Source organism: Patagioenas fasciata, chromosome 2 (genome assembly GCF_037038585.1).
Source record: "Patagioenas fasciata isolate bPatFas1 chromosome 2, bPatFas1.hap1, whole genome shotgun sequence".
Lineage (NCBI taxonomy): Eukaryota > Metazoa > Chordata > Aves > Columbiformes > Columbidae > Patagioenas > Patagioenas fasciata.
In genome coordinates this window covers 34822566-34843889 of record NC_092521.1, presented here as the reverse complement: position 1 = coordinate 34843889, position 21324 = coordinate 34822566, and the positions used below count along the sequence as shown (strand labels likewise).

General features: G+C 40.1%; 2 protein-coding genes across 3 annotated transcripts in view; one reads left to right on the top strand and one right to left on the bottom strand.

Moving 5' to 3' along the window:
• Positions 1-14061, top strand: part of TERF1 (telomeric repeat binding factor 1) — a 23180-nt gene extending 9119 nt beyond the window's left edge. For both annotated transcript variants that reach the window (XM_065831406.2, XM_071804003.1), the window contains exons 6-10: positions 1854-1960; positions 2981-3046; positions 3130-3173; positions 4201-4265; positions 10948-14061. In XM_065831406.2, coding sequence (XP_065687478.2) covers positions 1854-1960; positions 2981-3046; positions 3130-3173; positions 4201-4265; positions 10948-11106 — 441 coding nt within the window. In that variant the 3' untranslated portion in view covers positions 11107-14061. The remainder of the gene's footprint in view (positions 1-1853; positions 1961-2980; positions 3047-3129; positions 3174-4200; positions 4266-10947) is intronic.
• SBSPON (somatomedin B and thrombospondin type 1 domain containing) lies at positions 13514-21324 on the bottom strand. The gene is made up of 5 exons (XM_065831407.2): positions 21108-21324; positions 16158-16352; positions 15502-15592; positions 14504-14680; positions 13514-13798 (listed from the first exon to the last, which is right to left on the bottom strand). Exons 1-5 carry the CDS (start codon positions 21322-21324, stop codon positions 13681-13683), a joined length of 798 nt encoding a protein of 265 aa, XP_065687479.1. The 3' UTR covers positions 13514-13680.

The window sequence follows — 21324 nt, the reverse complement described above, 5'->3', positions numbered from 1 at the left end:
TACCCTCTTTTAGTTTAAAACCATTACCTGTTTTCCTATTGCAGCAGATCCTGCTAAAAGGTTTGTCTGCACCTTTTTCATAGACCCCCTAGTACAGAAGGGCTGCAATAAGGGCTCCCCAGAGCCTTCTCTGGGCTGAATGACCCCTACTCTCTCAGCCTTTCCTCACAGCAGAGGTGCTCCAGTGCTCTGATCATTTTTGTGGCCCTCCTCTTGATCCTCCCCAACAGGTCCATGTCTTTGCTGTGCTGAGAACTCCAGAGCTGGATGCAGAACTCTAGGTGGGGTCTCACCAGAGAAGAGGGACAGAATTGCCTCCCTTGACCTGCTGGCCACGCTCCTTTTGATGTAGCCCAAAATGTGATTGGCTTTCTGGGCTGTGGGCGTACATTACCAGCTCATGTCCAGCTTTTCGTTCACCATAAGGTGACCTGCACTGCTAGACTCTTTTGTAGGCTACTTTTTCTAGGTTATTGTTGAGCTTAGAATCTACAAGATTGCAGCTCTTACTGTTGACAAAGTTCTTGTGCTTCAATTAACTTATAGGTTAGCTGCCTTAAGAACAGTCTGCAGATAATGCATTACAGGGAAAAAGGACCTATACCAAGGAAGTGTTGATTGAATAATTCATAATTTTTCTGTGACCAGAATACCTTCCAGTATTTTCATGTACAAATGAGTGAAATAGAACTCTTTTTTTTTAATGTTATCTGACTCTGATAGATGTGGAGAGATTCTGCAAGCTATTGTGAAGGATGGGTTAAGATTTCAGGAAGACTGAAAATTGGATGGAAAAATTGGACAGAAAATTTAACAGGAGGCAAAAGCAAGCCATGAAAGAGAAACTAGGTGAAAATTGGGACCAACTGGCTAAGCAGGAAAGTGAAGCCTATAGTGAATCTGTTAACTTTGAATCATTTTGATATTTGAGTGTTACAAAACAGATCACCTTCTGGGATGTACAGACAGTGTTGGATGGAAGATAGTTGGCTCTGCTTAGTAATGATGGTGCACAAACCAGATTTTTTTTTTTTCTGGTATAGCTTAAGATGCTAGATATGGAAGTTGATAGCTAAGTGACCAAAGCGGCAAGAATGACCTCATGTCAACTAAGGGTTGTTTGTGGTTTTTTGTTTTTTTGTTTTTTTGGGTTTTTTTTGTTTGTTTTGTTTTTGAAGGTGTTATTTATTATACCAAGTAAGTGGGAAGAATCTAGGGAAAAGTATAATCTTAAGATTCTCTGGATATTCTGTAAAGAGTAATTAACTATACCTTTCTCCTCTTGGGAATGAGAGAGAAATAATCTTAGTTTGTGCCTAAAAGCTTAGGCAGAAAGTTAGAAAATTATTTTGCAAATACAGGAAAGGTTACATTACAGGCCTAAAGTCAGATTAGACGTGTCTTTTGAAAGTGATGTAGGTATGCTTGATTCTCCCATGCACTACAAAACTAGATGAACTGGTGAAGCCTATCAGTTTTCAGTTACTGATGTAGTTATAAAAACAGACACTGATGTACTTTGATAGTGTTTGCAGTCTTAGTCTCTGCAATGTATTTCACACATCTGTATGTTCATTTTATTATGCAAGTATTCATTGTATTTCTGTGTCCATGTAAATATCACTTGTGGCTATGACTAAAATTTCTCGAGTTATTGGCTGATAAAGATCTTAATGGATCTCAACACACTACAGTTGTTTAGAAACTACTGATTTTAAGGGTAATACCTCTGAAGGGTCTGTGAAATAAGCACTGTTAGTCCTCATAGAGAGTACAAGTGTTAATTTTAGTATAAACTGCTGTCTAGGTACTAGGTGGTTTTAATCTTAAAGTATTGTTTCCATTTCTCACAGGCAGCCACAAAACAGGTAGAATCTAAAGGATTGGGAGCAATAGCACTGCAAAACAAAACTCTGAATGTTGACGAAAACAATGGAAGTAATTTAAAAACAAAACAAAGGTTTGTATTAAGCATTATATTGCTTGGACAGTAACTTGAACTAAGAATAGCTAGAAGGAAGGACATTAAATTCCAAACTACTGTCCAATAGAAAATCAACTATAAGCACATTTTCTAAGTTTGGGCTTCTCTATGGTCCTACCTTCTGGCATTTACATCAAATAGCTTGGCATTAAGTACTTGTTGAAGATGCACTTTTTTCAGTTCAGCAGCTGTCAGTCTTGTATAAAAATAAAAACACTTCACTGTTTTTTTTTTTCTTTATGCTTGATTCAGCTCCTTTTAGTCCTGCCCTCCTAATTTCAAGCTCTAGGATCTCTGGAGAAGAAAGAGGATAAGGAAAGGAAATCAGTCAATTACTTTTTCCTTACAGCTAAACACAAGATTCTATTAGTGATACTGGTGTGATGGGAAAGTTACATTACTTCATGATTCTGGCAATGTGAACCCTCAGAACAATTACATAGTTTTCTAAAATGCTGGGGCAACTTGAAGCCCGGTTCTTCCCCTGCTCCTCTGTCTTTATTTTGAAAAATACTAATATTCTAGGTTTATCATCACATGATTTTCATGGAAAATAAATTATGGTCTTTAGTTGGGATAGAGCTTGTATTGCTGTGGATTTGTACTTGGAATATTTGACATCATTTAGTTAAGGAAATTGTCTGATGCAGACAGTATACAGGAAGGCAAGTCATAAGATGATTTTTAGAAGGACAGCACCTAACAGTCAAATCTGAGAGGTATGATGAAACGCTTGATCAAAAAACCTATGGAAACAATTCCTAGATTGTATAGAAGGTGCATAAAATGCTCGATGTCTTCAACTTAAATGTGTAATGTCTCATACTCCTCCAGGTATAGGGAGGCAAGATTAAGAGGATTAATGGATTGAAACAGTGTTTATATGCCACTGTTTCTATAGAGAAATCTTGGAATTTTCTTTCATTTAAGTATTGTTGAATCACATAAATGGCAAGTTACTGCCTACAAAATGATTTTTTGGGTTTTCTTTTAAAGATCAATGAAAGAGCAACAGAGTATTACAAATCAGTCACCTGGGGACCTGAAAAATCCCACAGTAAGGTAAAATATTTTTTTGTTACTCTTGATCGTAGATACTTCATGAAGTTATGTGTATTTTTACTTCAATTTTGTGTTCCCTACAGGTCTCATTTAGGATGGAAGTGCAGAGCAAACAGGGTTCTTCAGAGTGAGTATTAGCTTATTTTTACACTTTCATGTAACTGTCATGTCAAACATTTTCTTCCCCCACACACCACTGCAATAAATGGGTTGGTGGTTTGATAACTGCTATCTGATGTGATTGGAGTAACAGAAAATTGATTGTGGTGGGGAAAAAACCCTCCTGATTGTTGTTTGTGGTTTCTGCACAAATACAGATTTGGTGGTTGCCACATTTAGGAAGCTATTAAACGGCTAAAGGTTCTCTGGCAACTAACTCATTTTGTAAAGTCATTCAATATTTCTGGTTTGCTTGGGTTTTTGTTTGCTTTACTGGGATTTACAGTACTCTGTGCAAAAGAAAGCTGTCAGTGGAGTAGTGAAACTTGTCTCTTCCAGGCCTCTGACCTAGATAACTTTGGGAAGGAACTAAAAAAGTTAGGATGTTCATGAGTCTTCCTGATTTTACTTCTTAAAAGCTTACAGCATGGAATGATATATTTATAAGTATGTTCTGAAAACCATTAGCACCCTCTTTCCCCGAAGAGATGACATAGTAGCTTTTGTGTGTGGCCACATTGTACTTGAAAGGAGAAACTTAAGATGCTCTGGATGCTTGCCACAGTTAGAACCTCACACATGTTCTGTGGTAATGAGGGAACCTGCTGTGATTGATGGTTGGTTCCCATTTTTACTGTGTAAAATCAGAGCAGAGTGAATACTAAAAATATTTTTACCGAAATTGAAAAAAGTCTAATTATCCTGTACCAATTTTTACCTAATTGTTTAAAATACAAGTCTTCTGTGAGCTCTCCTGCATAGAAAATATAGTGACTTTTTTGAACAGACTGTTCAGTCCTTGCACTAAGGTGAGATTCATGTCTATACGTATATAAAAGTATATTAATATATATAAACAGATACTGCAATTTTCCCAGTCTGTCAAAGCATATCAAAATAGTTGACATTCTTCTCTCATATAAATGGTTGAATGCGAAGCTGCTGCCTTAATGTTGAGTCCTCATTGCTCTGGATGTGTATTAACTGTCTTCTAGGTCTGCACAACTTGCAAAATGTGGAAGAACATGGAGATACTTTGGTTTGTGGCCGAAGAAGACAGGTGTGTACCCATTTTCTATGTAAATGAAGGTAAAATTAATCTGCACTGCATAGAATTTTTTTTGTCAATTTCATTTAACTCAGGTCTAAGTTTCTCTGCATTATTTAAGCTGTGCTACAGCTCCTGAAACTGTTTTTCAGGTTCTAATTTCTGTCTTAAAAAAGAAAAAGTACTTTTTTGTGCAGTCTTAAATATTTTTTGCTAATGCTTATGAGCCTTTAATTTGTTGAAATACACTGTTACTAAAGCATAGTCCTTTTAAAACGTGAAAAAAATTCATTCCCCTGTTTAGATCAAAGAATTCTGGATGCCATTTGCCCATGAGAGTTTTGGGCAAACACAAAGATATTTTGCTTTCCCGCTTAGAAGGTTAATGATTTAGCAATTTTATAATTCAGGACTCTCTTCATGTGAGGTGAAAACATATATTTGCTTGGTTTATAAAAGCTAGAATAGTTTCCCGAATAAATAGGGTCTTTTTATAATGCTAAATTTCACATAGTCCTTTGCATTCTCTCCATGAGTAAGCCTACTTCATTGAATTACTTTAAAATATTTCTGCTATGTTCACTAATGCTAGCATTCCCAATTGATGGGAAGTACAGAAGTGTGTGCCTTAATAAAAGGCAATTTAAAGTTGATTCGATGTTGGAGTGAACTGTTGCAAACTGATTTTTTGCACACAGCCACGTTTCTCCAGTTATGATAATTCCATTCAGAAGTGTTTATCATTTTAATATTAAATGCATTTCTGTTTAATTCCACTGGAAAATATCTCTTAGGAAGCAAATTGTTTAGATAACAGTACAAGTTACCAACATAGATCTGTTTTGATGTGAGCTGTTTCACTGTTCTGGTGTTCGTTTTGACACTTGATCTTTCATATAACAAAGAAGGGCAAACCTGCTTATGTTTTTTCAACCTGTCCTTGAGGAGAGTTGTACTTACTCCTAGTTCTTTAAACATTTTTACTGAAGTTGAATCACTGGTCAAATTTTCAGTTACGTGCTGTCCTCAAATTTTTTGAGAGCTCATTTATCCTTGGAAAATAAGCTCCCCACTACATATAAACAGTTTTTCATTTTCTCACAAGTATCAGGAATTATAACACTGAGAGCTTCCTTAAAACTGCAAATACGATCAGTACCCTAAAATAAGACACAAAAGAAAAAATCCACATTTACTGGATTTGCTTGTTGCCTCCAAAAACATGATAAACTACTTTTATTCCATATACTTGGATAGGTACCTTGTCAGACAGTTGCCAGTAAGCATGCACACTTCCATCAATCTTGTTTTCAACATCAAAATTTAAACTAACTGGAGCACAACTGACACACAGCTTATGACAGCTTTATATTCACTTATTTTTATGTTGAGGTAGCTACAAGCACTGTATCCAGGTCTAGGACAGATCTCACTAGAAGAAAACAGATGTTGTGTTTAATTCTGTTATTATAATTCAACCTTAATTGAAATGCGAAGACTGAATGTATAGAAAACTGCATCTGATAGTGGTGAAGAACACATTGAAAATTTTATAAAAACTTGAAAGAAATTAATATTCAAAATGTTTCTTGAAACACTAGGCATTTGCTGTCTGTCTGATATTTATGCCATACTCCTTGCCAGTGAGATCTCTCATAAATCTTGTATAGAAAGCAATGATATTGGCCTTTTAAACAATAGATCTGCTCCTCTGCTTAATAATCTGAGTTATAAAATTGTCTGCATGCATGAAAGAATGCAATGAATGTCAGAGCTGTTGACTTCTAGAACTTCCTTTTCCATGTAGTCCCTCTTTCAATGTTGGCATTGTTTGCTCTTGTTTTGTAAATGGCATTTCATTGCAATGGTTCAGTGCCCGTTTTCAGCCTTTCACTGCTGTGTTTTCAGTTAGCTGCATGCAACAATCTGCAGTCCTATTAAAAGAAAGTGTACTTGATTTTTCTCAGTCCTGAATTAGGGGTTACAAGTGATACAGAATGTAGGCAGCTATCTGTGCTCAACTTTGTATCCTGTATGTGTATGGCAAGTCCTGTGAGTTGTATAAAATCTGACAGTTTAAGCTAAAGAACGTGTCTGAAAATCTGCGTTTTCAGAACTTTAGTCAGACTTCTATGGGGAAAAAAAATCCATATATTTAAACTTGGAGGGGGAAAAAGAAAAAAAAATCAGCGGAATCCCAACATGCACAATCAAAGGAAGATGGGTTACTAGAGCAGAACTGACTCAAGGAATAACAAGATAATTAAATATGTGAGGGGCTGTCTGCACAGTCTGCCTGGCAAAGTGAGGCTTGCCCTGCCAGCATTCTGAGCTAGCCAAATGTCACATTGCTCTGGACTGGGTGTTGTGATTGCGTTGGCTCGAGCATAGCACGGCATTATGTCCAGTCTCTCAACCAGTCCTTGCAGCCTGTAGCAGTGCAGTGCTAAAGTCTGCATCACTGCTCTGTGCTGCTTGTTTTTCAGTGTAAAGAAAATAAGTCAGTATCTGGTTTGCCTGTAAGGCAAACTGAATAAATCTATTTTTTTAAAAAAGCTCAGTATAAGCAATTAGAAGAAAAACAAGGAAAAAACCCAACCATTTTAACAGCAAATGTAATTAATCATTACAACAAGTAACAAGGGTTGTGATTGTCTCTGGTGGAAGGATTTGGATTATCTGGTGCTGTAGGTCAAGCATAACTGTGTTACTTGAATAAAGATTTTATTTAGGAAAGTTTTCTGGCATACTCTGAAATTAGGTGAACTAGATGGTTCCAATGGAATCTCTGGCCTTTTAATAAGGGGAAAAATTAATGAAATATAACAAGGGAAAGTGTAGAGTCTTGCGTCTGGGTAGGAACAATCCCAAGTTCCAGTATAGGTTGGGGAATGACCTATTAGAGAGCAGCATAGGGGAAAGGGACCTGGGGGTCCTGGGGTACAGCAGGATGACCATGAGCCAGCACTGTGCCCTTGTGGCCAGGAAGGCCAATGGCATCCTGGGGTGTATTAGAAGGGGGGGTGGTTAGTAGGTCAAGAGAGGTTCTCCTTCCCCTCTACTCTGCCCTGGTGGGACCCCATCTGGAATATTGTGTCCAGTTCTGGGCCCCTCAGTTCCAGAAGGACAGGGTACTGCTGGAGAGAGTCCAGCGCAGGGCAACAAAGATGATTAAGGGAGTGGAGCATTTCCCTTACGAGGAAAGGCTTAGGGAGCCAGGTCTCTTTAGCCTGGAGAAGATGAGACTGAGGGGTGAATTTATTAATGTTTACAAATATATAAAGGGTGGAGCCAGGCTCTTCTCGGTGACAACCAATGATGGGACAAGAGGTAATGGGTTTAAACTGGAACACAGGAGGTTCCACTTAAATTTGAGAAGTTTCTTCTCAGTGAGGGTAACAGAACACTGGAACAGGCTGCCCAGGGGGAGTTGTGGAGTCTCCCACCTGAACACATTCCTGTGTAACCTTATCTAAGTGTTCCTACTCCAGCAGGGGGATTGGACTAGATGATCTTTTGAGGTCCCTTCTAGTCCCTAACATTCTGTGATTCTGTGAGTAATAGTTAAAAAAAAAAAAGTCACTGTTAATTGTTGCAAAAGATCTGTGGAACAGGACATATTGGTAAAATGAAGTATTTTTGATAAAGGGTTGATGACTGCAGAGAAGTTTTAGGTTTCTGACTATTTAGAAATGCAGCTGCACTACTGCCACTCAATTCTTTAACTGCATAGTGTGGTTTATCAGTGATCATAGTTTCTCAAAGAGGCGCTGATTGTTGCATTAAGTCCAAATTTCAGATATGAAGTTTGATGTTCACATACCTCAGCTTACACTTTGCGTAGATGCCAAATTTTCTCTTGTTGCAGAAGAACCAGAATACAATTTTGATCGGGCTGAATGTTATCTAACATCCTTCCTTCCCAGAGATGCACCCCTGCTACTTTTAGCAGTTTAAAACCAAGGGAAGCGGGGAACCATGCACAAATTGTGCTCAATATTGTCACCTGACCTATCCCCAGTGCCTGAATTGTTGTTGCTCTTAAGGGCAGAAACTTTTAAGGATCCCCAGATGGGTTCCATGTCATTAGGAGAGGGGAAGGGGGGGGGAAGGAAATATAAATATCCCTGTAGATGAGGGATTTATCTAAGCATCCTTGGACACATGGACCTCTTGTGTCACTGACAATCATACTGGCTGACCCTGGATTGTCTTACCCAGCTACTCCTTGCACACAAGCATTTGTCTAATGACAGCACCACAAAGTTTGTGTTACCCTGCTCAGGCTGGGGGATGTGGCTGCCTCTTTCCTGTTTGCAAGTTCATCTAGTAGTGAAACTGAGCACAAGTCCCAGAAACACACAGACATGGGCCACACACAAAGAGGACACTGGCACAGCTGATCACACAGATGGCCAGGGACATGGTGCTGCCCTCAATAGCACCAACACCTGGTGCCCATGTAGGACATAAACCAAAGCAGCCAAGTCCACTCCTCTGCCTGGTAGAGGTATAAGTGGTGGCACACATGCCTCCCTAGGTTCACAGTCACCCAAGTATGGGCACAACCTGTACCACTGTCTGCATCATGGCCCTTGCACCCCCTTCACAGGTCCTTTACTTGTTGGCTGGTGCAGCTGGATGCACCAAACACAAGCACTCACACATTCATCCCATGGGCACTCTGTTCCAGTCAGTCTCCAGTGTATACTTGTAAGATGTCTCCCTTTTGGGCAAAAGCTGAAATTCTCACTTGTTCAAGGAGATGGAGGTGGGGCTGTGCTTTCTGAAAGTCAGCTTACAGTCACTGCTGCCACACTGACCTTCCAGCCAGACAATAACTAGAGACTCAAAGAAAAAGTGACAAATCATACAAGGGCTCTTAGGTTCTAGGAATGGAAAGGGAGCAGCAGAGCCACAGCATCTGCTGATGTAAATTCTGCCCAGCTGGGGCAGCTACAGAGTTCCTGTAACTTGTAGAGCCTGTTTTTCACCAAACCTGTGCCAGATAAGCAGCATATAGTACATAACAACAGTGAATAAAATTCATAAGACAAGGAGGCTCTAGACAGTACATTGTTTTACAAGTAGTTCACAAATATTCAATTAAACTGTTCTGACTGGCAAGACCATTAGCTGCAAATGCTTCTTAAATACTGAGGCCTGCAAAGGCCTATGAGACGTTATTTTGCATTTGCACACCAAACATAATTGCAATGGTTTTGATCACTTGTCTATGTATATTTCATAGTGCTATTATGAACAAAAGCACTGACTTTTTTGCTATTTCAGAACACCTCCAAAATAAGTGAAGCACAGGCAATGGTTAAATTCAGAAATAAGAGAACTTGTTGGTTGGATTTTCAGCAGTCATTTGCTCGTGACATGCACATAAACACATGCAGATTTTGTAGAAGTCCAGTAACTAATGGTTTTTAATATGGGATCTTCCGGTACTCACAGAAATGCCAGCATGAGACCAGTGAAAATTGACCATTTGTCTCCTTTCATAACTGACTACATTCCATGAGCCCATCAGAAGCAGCAGGACATCTCCAGTGCAAGAAGCAGAATTGAACACAGATAAATTAAATGGAACAGCCACACAATGCAATTCTCTGCACTTCTCAATCTCATTAACATTTTTAAGTTTACTTTTTTTTTTCCCTCGAAGTTAAGTCTTTACATTTCAGATTTTGGGGAATACATTTAGGAAGAGCATGCTACCAAACTGCAGTTTGAGATAGGAATTGGCATCTTTAAGAAATAGTTTCCTACACAATTGTTTCAGCTGGGAATCTTGTCCTGTATTTGCATAGATAGTGAGCAGTTCAGTTTGCCAAAGAGGTGTGTTGATCATGGAGGATCAGATTCTAGCAGAATAAGTTGCTATTTGCTATTCCAGAGTGAAAAAATTACTGCATGTAATACATCTATATTAGAAATGTAGTGGTTAAAAATAGCAATGGTAGTATACATAGGATCTGTCAATTTTAGTTATATGTATGCATATTTCTATAAAGCTACAAGAAAAGAAAGTTAATACTTGGCTCTTCTCACACTTTATTGTAAAGGTAAGTTTTGAAAAATCAAATCTTTGATTTTTTTTAAAAATTCCGTTTTCTTTCACTTGTTGTGTAGCCTTTAAATTGTTTGTATTGAGATATTTGTAACAAGAAGCAACCAAGGAAGCACGAGTATGCTGGAGAACTTCATCGGAAGGGATTGCTTACAGATGTATAACTGCAAGTAATTTTGTCTCCTTTTGTGAGAAAAATGTCATCCCCTAAAGATTAAAAAGCTTGTAGGTCATGACAGCAAGACTTAAGTAGTGGGCTCAACAAATGGCCAGAAACAAATGCATAGCTGTTACCTAAGGATATGGCTGATCCCACTTTCAAATGCAATATGTAACATTTTGCTTCTATGAGTTTTTTAAATATTGGGATTTGTTTTTTTCTAAGCACGCTGAAATTCCTTCGTTGTTGGTAAATGGTGTCTTGATTCTCACACCCTAGGTTAATGTGTCACAAAATGCTTTATCTTTCGTGATGCATGCTAGGATTAATCAAGGTTTGTCTTGGCTCAATTAGCTAATAAAGTACAATTTTGGAAAGCCTGTTTTGAATGAAGCCATTACATTAATACTTTTCTCTGTTCATATATTTAGCATTTTTCTCTGTTCTTCCCCTAGCGATGGACTTACAAAGAAGACTTGGCACTGAAATCAGGAGTGAGGATGTTTGGAGTGGGTAACTGGGCTAAAATTTTGGCCCATGGCGACTTCAACAACCGAACTAGTGTCATGTTAAAAGACCGGTGGAGAACACTGTGCAGGATCAAACAAGGCTAATTTGGACTACAGGAAACAACTCTTCTTGACCCTTCCCTACAGAAGGACCTAGTCTGACTTTTCAGAATAATAACTTACTTCAGTCTCAGTCTCCAGCAGTGTTGCTATCCTAAAACATGAAGCAGAACTGTAATAGGTATAAAACATTCATGTAAGCTCACTTGCTTGGGTAATGATGAGTGAAATGTAAAGCCTGACTTTTTATCTACACACAACAAATGACCCAATTTCTGAAACGTGAAGATGCTTGCAGTGATTTTAGAAAGGTCAGTTATGTACATAGGAGTATTAAATGACTGGGAACATGTTTAGCTTGATAGAGGCTAATACTGAGTCAAGAGTTCTGTATTTTTAAAGAGTTGTGTCTCTAGTCATATTGAGCTTTTTATCATTTTACTTCCTGCCATACAACCCATTCTAATCTGTTTTGCTTCACTTTTAAATTTTGGTCAGACTTGTCATCTCTGTCAGTAAGTGATACCAAAAAATATAAATACGTATGTATTGGTAATGCTAATTTTACAAACCAATTCCTTTTATTTTTTTCAGTTAAAAATGTGATACTCCATGTAATTTGATATTTATAAGAAGTAAAGGTGCTGGTTTTGGTTTGGGGTTTTGTTTTTTTTTTTTGAGAATTAAGCTTAAGTTCTAGGTGAAAGATTATTTTGAATTTATGTATATTGGCATAATAGCACTTTTTATCTCACAGAAGTGATGGAAAACATATGGAAAGTAACAGTATGATACTAGTCTTAACACCTCTTGATTATGTTGTGCCACCTCCCTTGTCTTCAGAAGTAGCTTCTTCTAGACCAGTGGGAAAGGGAAATCTTGAAACCAAATGGCCAAGGAGAGGCTCAGGAACGAGCCCATGCTGACAAAGCTTGCGAGAGATGTTTCGTCTGTACTTTCCACTGTCTCTGTCTGCAGTGACAGCAAAGATAACGCTGTGATGGGGTAACTAACCACCAAGGTGTCAGCTGGTCACTGTAAATGCCCTGCTCCTGAGAGACTGTAAGAGGTTTTCTCTTTTGGTTCAGATTGTCTCTTTTGGTCTCTTTTGGTTCAGATTGTGTGGAAAAGAGTTCCACAACCTCAGAAAACCTATACTTTCCACTGCCATACTGATGTGAACCTAGTGACTTGAACTAAAATATCACTGTTCTTTTTAAAAGTATAATCTCTGCAAGTCAGATGGTTTTTGTACCTTTGTCTCTGGATAAGATTCTTGTAAAATTACAACCTTACAAGGAAAAAGCATCGATACAAACTGGTTATAACAAAATAAATCTCTCTCAGGTATTTTTCGTGGCTACAAAGGAAGAGATATATTCTTTAAGGCTGAAATGTTCAGGAAGTATTACGATAATCTCTCCTCTCTGATTTGGAGACCTGCTTCCATTAAGATAACTTGGTACAGTTACAAAGGTTTGTTTCACACTCATATTTTGAACAGGACCTCAGCCAGATCACCTTCCTCATACTTGCCACCAGACACTACAGTTTCTTCTTGCAGCTGCAAGAAGCAGCAGCAAGCAGTAGTCTTTCGGTTCCACAGAGGTGCTGCATATCTTAACTGTAATTCTTCTCAACTTTAAAGCATAATTTCTTTTTAGCAAACATCGTGAATTTCAGGATTTTGATGAAGTACAGGCTTTGTCCTTCAGCAAGGAATGCTAGAACACCTGTAAGCCAAGAAGTCAAAAGTTGTAGCGGGTATCTGACAAGTAAGAAAGTACAGTATGCAGCCTCTTTAATGCTGTAACAATAATTCAAGGTGAGTAATAGGTAACAAAACAAGGATTTGAGCTACCTACATAGCAGTCTTGCCAGTGCTCTAATATTGCAGTTTTCTATGTTAATCATTGGACGTGAGCAGTTTTAACTAGTAGTAAGTAATTTTTTTTTAATGTTGGCCACAGCTTCAGTCACGAAGTCTTGTTTAGGTTCATCTGCCATGAAGTTCACACCATGTATGAGTGATGTGAGGTTCTGAGCAAGACCGTTTCCTCAATAACGTTGACTGGTCATGCACCTTTATGAAGGTGGCTGAACATGAAAAATGCAATGTAGAGGAAGAATACATATCCTCCTGTAGTATAACAGCTGCCTAGATGATATTGGGAAGGAGCAAAGGATCTAAACTGAAATCTGGTTTTAGCTCTCAAACTTTTGTTTTTGTTCACCCTTGCTACTTAGTGGGGATAGTAACTATTGTCGGACTTGAAAATGTTTGGCTGGCTCACTACTGATTGAGAGCAGTGCCTACAGACAGGACTGGCCGGGGAAGAACCAGAATTTCAGGGAATGCAGCTACTGCCCCCAGAAACATTTACTCTTTAGTTACAAAAGAGAAACATGGAAACATGCTTCTAGTGTTCTAACAAAAAGACCAGTCTTAGCGTTTTGTATGAAGGCAGAGAGTTTTCCAAAATGCTTCTTCCAGAGTTCTGACTCCCTTAAAGTTTATTTAAGCTCCAGAAAATACAGCAGAAATATGTAGGTTTCTTGGCATTGGTATTAATTTTCTTAATCTTTTTGTTGTTGCTGTTTTAAGGGTCTTGTAAACTTTTATGTAAAAATAAAGCTATGCACAAGGGGACATGAACAGTGCTTCAGCTGTCGAATCTTCTTCCAGGTTCCTTGGCACTGAGAGTTGCCAACTGCTTCCCAATGTAAGATTTTACCTCTGAAATATAACAATAAATGAGGAGTTATAACACTGAAAAACTGTATATTTCATGTTACTAGGTTGTGTTGTACAACATGTCAGAAGATTAGATTTGCTTAATGTAAGACTTCAATTAGCTGGTCTAGCTCTTAAAATGCTTTCTGGAGCATTTTCTAATGATTTATACAGTTCCTAAGTATAGTATACAGGATCATGGATTGAGTAGCTGTTTGTACAGTATTAAGTTGTATGCATATTAATAAACGTATAGATCAAATGAACATCTATTCTGCATATTCAATGTCTACTTTCAAAATTGCATTTCTAGAAACCAGGTGTATAGATTTGAGAGGAGTGCTGATCCACCACTCTTAAACCTGAAATCAGATTTGGATTCTGACAGGAAATAACTGTTTTTAAGTAAAAGTGTCCATAGCTGTAAAAAGACCTCTTGCATTACCAAAGCTGCATCATCCCTTCATAATAGTAAATAAAACATTCAAAGCACTGAACTCTTAAACTGAAATTATTTCCCAACTTTATCTAGGTTTTAAAAGCAATTTCTGTAAGAACTGAAAGAGTCAATCCGAGGTCTGCAAGCAATGTGAGCTGTTTCATTTTTTTAGGTATAACAAATGCATCTTTTAATGAGACCTGGAGAGATCTTAGCTTCTGTCCTGGGTTTTGCTACAGAAGAGACATCAGAAGAATGTCTTTCTTTACCCATCTGCGTTATGGCCATCCCCAGAGCAGCGGTGCGTGTCAGCATTCATAGCGGGAGGCTGGCAAGCCACACACACGGTGTGTCCTTCCCGGAGGTACTGCATCCACCGAGCGTACGGCCGGTTCTCCAGAGCGCAGTGGTGTGAAAGAGATTCTGTTTTAAATTCCACACAATATCTGCTCAGAAGGAAAAGTACTGAATTAGTTATGATAGATAAATCACAAGCTGGGTATACATTTTCAGTGTGCTTACATATCATATGGGTGGTATTTGCAAAGTGCAGGTTAGACATCATCATTGCTAACAAGTCTGTTTCTGACGTTAACCTAATTAATGGATTCTTAAAAACATATGCAAACTATTTCTCATTCCATGCCTCAGTCCAGTGCTTTATGTATAGTCTCACTTTCTGGTTGTGTTCTGCATTCTTATGTAGAAAAACTGTTCTCAGTAGCCCATATTTTTTCTTCTATACTGCTAAAAGAGAAAGTGGAAAAGATGTTTTAAGAACACTGATGGCTTTATTTTTCTGGGGTAAGTAGCATAGGGCAAAACATCAGGAGCATTATAGACCCAGTAATAGCCTAATTTAAACTTCACCTCTACTGGTAACCAAACAATCTTTTTACTGCTTGTGTCAATTAATTTTAAAAAGGGTTCTTGAGACTGATCACATTCAGGCCACTGTGTTTGTTCAGAGACTTGTGCCTGGTTTCTCAGACTCACACTTATGGACACATTCGGCTTTGGTCTAGCACTAGTTACTGTTTGCTTTCAAAAGCAGCTATCCTCAGATTTGGCACGACTTCAATGTCTAATTCAGGACAATTAGCAAGTAATCAAAAACAACATCCAGAACTTGCAAATGAACTGCAGGCGAGAAAAGCAATACAAGCTATAGCTTGTTTAATTATTGCAAAATTAATTACATTTTTCTCCATAGCCAGCTATTTTCTATTGAACAAGATGACCCACATGCATATGATAAATAAATTACCCAGCTTCTTCTTTGTCTGAAGGCCAGACAGAAGATGCTGCTCGTCGTTTTCTTTCTTTACCATATTCAGAGGTAGTTATGAAAGCAGGGACTGAGAAGAAAACAGATACAGTAAGGCAGCAAGACACAATTGAGTCATATTTCAATTACTGTAACAGTGGGGGAATTAATCAGGAGGTTGTGGATGGTGATGCTGACTTTGTTGAAAAAGTGATAAAATGTTGGGAAAATTGGACCTCAACCCCATTCCTGACAGCCAAGCCCCCTCCTTATTCAGAAGAAATCTATCCAGAAATGCCACCTAGTCTATGAAGAAATTGGATGTGCTGGAATCCTAAAAGGAGTTCTGTTTCCTGTTTCATACTTATTTTGTGCTCTAACTTGGCTCAGAGATAATTTGATACTTACTGAGGCGGCTTAAATCAAGTAACTGAAGAAATGCATGCAGCTTAGTTGTTTAAGAGAAATTAAAAGCCTGAGTAGGGAAAAAATATAAAATTTGATAAAGAGCAATATGACAGTAAAAAGTGAAGTTTAAAATTGTAGTTTTAACTATCTAGCTGCAGATAGATCCTTTTCTTTCTGTTCATTGACATCAGCAAAATGTGTGAAGGTCCTGATGAGCACAACGTACAGATAAATCAAAGAGAATATACCATGTTCATGGCCGCAGTCTTCTCCCCGGTAGGTCAGGTATTCCAGGCAGCCAGCCTTCTCCTCTAGTGCAGGACAGGGGTCCCCACCATTTTTAGGTTCCTGCTGTACATAGCGCCTCCGTACCCGCAGATGGGGTTGACATTGCTCTACACAGCCGCTCCAGTGACTCCACTCCCCCACAATGCATGGAAGAGCTGCAAAGCCGTATTAAAACATTACTAGTAGTCAAGACTTCTGTTTTGTCCTAATTGCTCCCAGAAGTTTGTTTGCTTTCTTACATGCTTTTATTTATAGGGTTTTAATGCTCTTCTAGGAGTCTGCATCTTCAAATTCAACATTCAAACCTGCCTATAGTGCTTGGCTCCCTATTCCATCCCTTGTCAAGAAAGAAACAGCTCCTCAGCTGTGGGGTTCTTCCGTACCCTCTTCTGAAGCACACAGCATTAGAACCAAAGGAGACCAGCTCAAAAATTGCTCGGTTTGCTCTGTCACTACACCTCTAATTTCTTGGACCACTAAAGACCTCATAAAGCAGCTAAAACTCCTGACAGAGGCTACCCAACTGATGTCCTTACCACACACATTTCCCTAGTTTCCTCCCTCCAAGCACCTGTTCTGATTAATTTGCCCACTTTTGAGCGGCCCGACAGCGGCTCAGGATACTGCATCCCATGCCTTCAGGAATTCCACTGAGACAGAACAACAGAGAAGCCCTGGCCATTGGGCCACCAGTTGTCCACCTGCTCAACCATCAGCATTCTCTGGCGTTTTCATCTGCTAACTGATAGATGCCTTCCCACACACCTCCTGGTTATGATTTGTAGAACAGCACTGGAAAAAAACGTGGAAAAAGCACATGGATCACTTTGCTTCATGAAGATACCTGACAGGGCACCACCAGGCACTGCCCTCGGCCACATCAAGGTGCCCCAAGGCACATGGCACAGTCTTTTTGCCTGCAAAGGCACCACTCTAATATGTTGTAGCACAATCCTCAGACATTTGTTTTTAGTACTTTGAACTAGGGGAGGGGGGGAAATAAACAAACAAAACCCACCAACAAACATACAAAACACACACCAAAAAAAACCCACAAAAAGCAGGCCTTGCCAGCTGGCCGTAGAGCCAGAAAAGAGTCCTTGGCCCCACTTTATGTAACAGTACAAGGGTAGAATTCAGCACCTAATCACACATCTTAGTTCTACCTAAAGTAGCCAAAGAACAGTAAAGTGTAATCTAGCCCAGTTTCCTTATCTGTTGGCTCTCTTCCAATTTTGCTGTATGAATCACCTGCAGAAGTAAGAGTTTCCATGTAATTTTAACCCCATATTAGCACCTTGATATGCAGATAACATCAGATCTAACATCATATTTCCCACACAGAAAAATCCCAAACGGACTGAGTAGCTGCATAACAAATAAAGCGATGACTTCACATCTTACTGGAATTAACCAGGCTGCCTGTTAAATATTGGTCATCTGCAGAAATACATGGCAATTTTATGGTCATCAAGATTTGGAACAAGAAGTATGAATTGCCTTAGTCATGTGGAATAATATGAATATCGGGTTGCTAGAATGGAATTTAGCCAGTGGGACAATAACATCACTCTTGCAGTCAGTACCCAGCAACCATTAAGGGACAGTACAACAGTTCTGTGCCTCATTGGAAAGATGCCAAATTCCCCAGCGTGATAGAGATTGGGTCCCAGAGCTGACATAAAAGGAATGGCACCATCTCCTGAAATACAAAAAGAAGTATCAGGAACATCTTTATCATCTCTGTGTCACTATTGGTCCAGCTTGGTTAACACAAAGATGATAGATGATGATTCATTGCAACGAGAAGGATGCAAATCAAAGGAACCTGAAGGACAGGATTTGTGCTTGGGTACCTACCAAAATGCAGAAGCTTGGAAATTCAAAAATACACAGAAAAATTACATTGCTATCCTATGACACACAACTTGAGTGGTCAAGACCTTTTTTTCCCCCCTATTTACTGCACCGTGAATCATAGCTTTTTTTTGTCCTAAGCCATGCTCTATTTATTTTTTCCCAATCTCTGGAAAAAAGAGGATTACAGTATCTTCACTGAATCACTGCATAACATATGTTGTAATGTATAATGATCTGTGGATTTTCTCAGAGTAACCACTTTCATTCAAATGATGAGGTGATTCCTTTTTCGGGCTTTTTCGTTGTGCAATAATTCCTATTTAAAATGCTATGTACAAAAATATTATTTCTTCATTGTTACATCTGTAAGGATATTTATTTTAAAACCCTTGGACTTAAGTTCAGCAGCCTATGGACTTCTGCTGTGCCAACCACTTGTCAAGTACCAGACCTACTACAATTTTTAGGTATGACAGAATTTAACCATGGCATTGGCAGCATTAGGAAACCCCTCCTTTCAGTGGTTTCTATTATTTTGGAGCACTGTTTTTGTATTATTCCTAACACATTTCTTGATTACATATACTTGAGGCACTTGACACTTTCCCCAAATACTTTGTCCTGTTAAATATTTGCAAAAGGATGATATGCCATTTCAGCAGGTGCTGAAATCACAAGTGGTGAACAGGCTGACAAATAAGCTGTAGCACATGAACCATTGGGCACCTTGCTTCACATTTCTATTTTAAATTTTTGAACTCTACACTCAAAACAGTATTTCAGAGTGAACTGTGCCTATAAATACACTTGGTGTCATTAAATACATGGACAGAATTTAGAAATACTCAAAGATGAGACCTCAACACCCAGCAGGAACAAGAATTACTTTAAGCTTTCCAGCCATATTTGTCTAAGTTGACACAAACTCCCACAAGAACCATTTGGAATTTCTGTTTATACAAAACATAACTTACTGACCGCTTGCAACAGAAAATGTATCCAATAATTTGCCTTTAAAAGAATGACTTTTTGTGATTGATTTTGTAGTTTTGGGATGTATGAGTTCCAGGACCAGGCTGACAAAATCCTGTCCTCCCATGCTACACCCATGCAAACGTCCTGCACCCTCTGCTTGCGCCAGCATGGCTGCTCACACAACTGCACAGCGAGGCAGGGCAGGGAGTCAAACCAGCCAGAAACACGCAACAGAGAAACTAGAAATAGTTTCCTGCAGCTTTAGCTCCCTGAACAGGGCCAACAGAGACTGTCAATTCCAGCTCTGGTGCAGGAGAGAGAGACTTCCCTGAGACTCCATGTTCCTGCCTATATGTGGGGCACCCACTGTCCCCGCAGGGTACCAGAGATAGGCAGCACAAACACATCCACCTTTCAAGGCAACCACCACTCAGCTTGAGACAAGAAATACCATCTCAATAACAATAAGGCATCATCAAGTGCCAGAAGTCATGCCAGAAGACATGGTAAGGAAAGTGTCTAAACTACAAGTTTTCAGGCACAAGTTTGAGCTTCTTCTAGAAGGGCATAGAAATTTGTATGGGTTGACAGCTCCATTTAAATGCTATACACTACACACCTTCATTAGATCTCTCCTGTTATAACTGATTACTAGAAATAATTTGATATACTGGAAAGATGTAATGTGCTGTGACTGTATGACAAGCAAGCATCTTGTCAGTTCCCCCTCTACTGATATTCCTGAACAAATGATCAATATACTTTAAAAATGCTAATTTTAAAGATTCTACCTTCTGTCAGACCTTGTGGTGCACATTTTTTTCCCTTCTGTTATTCTGGAGAGCTTATTTAGCAGTGAGAGAACTGACCGTTTTACCTCTGGGGATCTGGGGTCAGAGTTCTGCTCTGCTGAGTCTTTCTGTGCAGCTTTACATCACCTAGGACAGGTCTACAGCATCTGACAGTCATACTCCCCCTTCCCAAACCAGACAGACACCAGCCAACTTGGGTCCCAAAGCTATGTGGCTATGTCAGCACGGTGCTCAGCCTGCTAAATGCACCCTAATTAGCAGGACCATGCAGCAGAGACTGATGACTTCTTGGCTGTAGGTTGGTGTGCGTGCAGTCAGATGGGAAGAGACGCTGGCCTGCCTGAGTGCTAATGCTGCACCTGTAAAGCGAGGTCTGTCTCTCATCGCAAATAGAGGGAGGGATCACAAATGGTGAAGAGTCCAAAGGGTAAAAATACCACAGAAAGAGAGGGCATAAATACCTACAAGGATGCTGGATCCAGTTTGGTAGATCTAGGCCATTTTCCCTTCCTTGGCACCACTCCCCTGGGAGCCAGGCCTTCCCCTGCAGGCTGGCAGGGGACCCCCTCACTCATTCTTCTACCCTTATTTTGAAACCCTGGCCTTGGTGGCAGATCCTTGGTGAATCCTGCTCCTAGAAATGAGGACAAAACCTCACCCTGGGGATTTCCCCAATTATTTCATTGACATTTGTTTCGCAAGACACGAGGAATCAGCTCAGTGACACAGACAGTGCTGTGTGAATCTACCTGTTGCCTCTATAATAAAAATGTATTTGGGAAAAGTGTGAGAGAAAAGTACATAATATCACATTTCAGTGAGAAAATAACTTCAGATTGGCAAACCCCAGGCAGAGTACTATGACTGATCCAGACACCTTGCATAATGTCTAATGTGGGAAAGCCCTCCCTTCCCTTTTCTGTGCCTGCTGCTGCCCTCACACAGCCCCAGCCTGGTGAGGAGCCCCAGCTCCTGCTCCGAGGCTGGTGATACCGCGGAAGAATTTGCCCTTGAAGAGCTCCCTTGGGGCTGAGATCCTTTCCGCACGCCCCATCTCCAAACCCCAGGGAAACCTCCAGCCTACAAAGCGCCGGCAGGCAACCAGCTAATGACACCTACAAAAAGGGACGGGGCGCCCGGGGGATGTCCGCTCAGCCTGCCCCCACCCACGCTCCCCTCGGGGGGTTCACTCCGGGCTTCAGCCCAGCCCGAGCCAACCCGGGTTTGGGGGGGACGAGCCGGGGCGGGGGCGGACGCACCTACCGGGGCACGCCTGGCTGTGGTCGTGGCAGCAGTCCCCGGCTCGCCGGCATCCTCCGTCGCAGTAGCAGGTCCCGTAGCCCCCTCCCTCCCTCCATCCCTCCCCGACACAGGCGGCGTCCCGGCCCTCGCAACACTTTCCCGAGCAGCTGCCCCCGGCCCCGCTCCCGGCCCACAGCAGCCCCAGCCACAGAGCTCCCGACAGCGCCGCGCCGCCCAT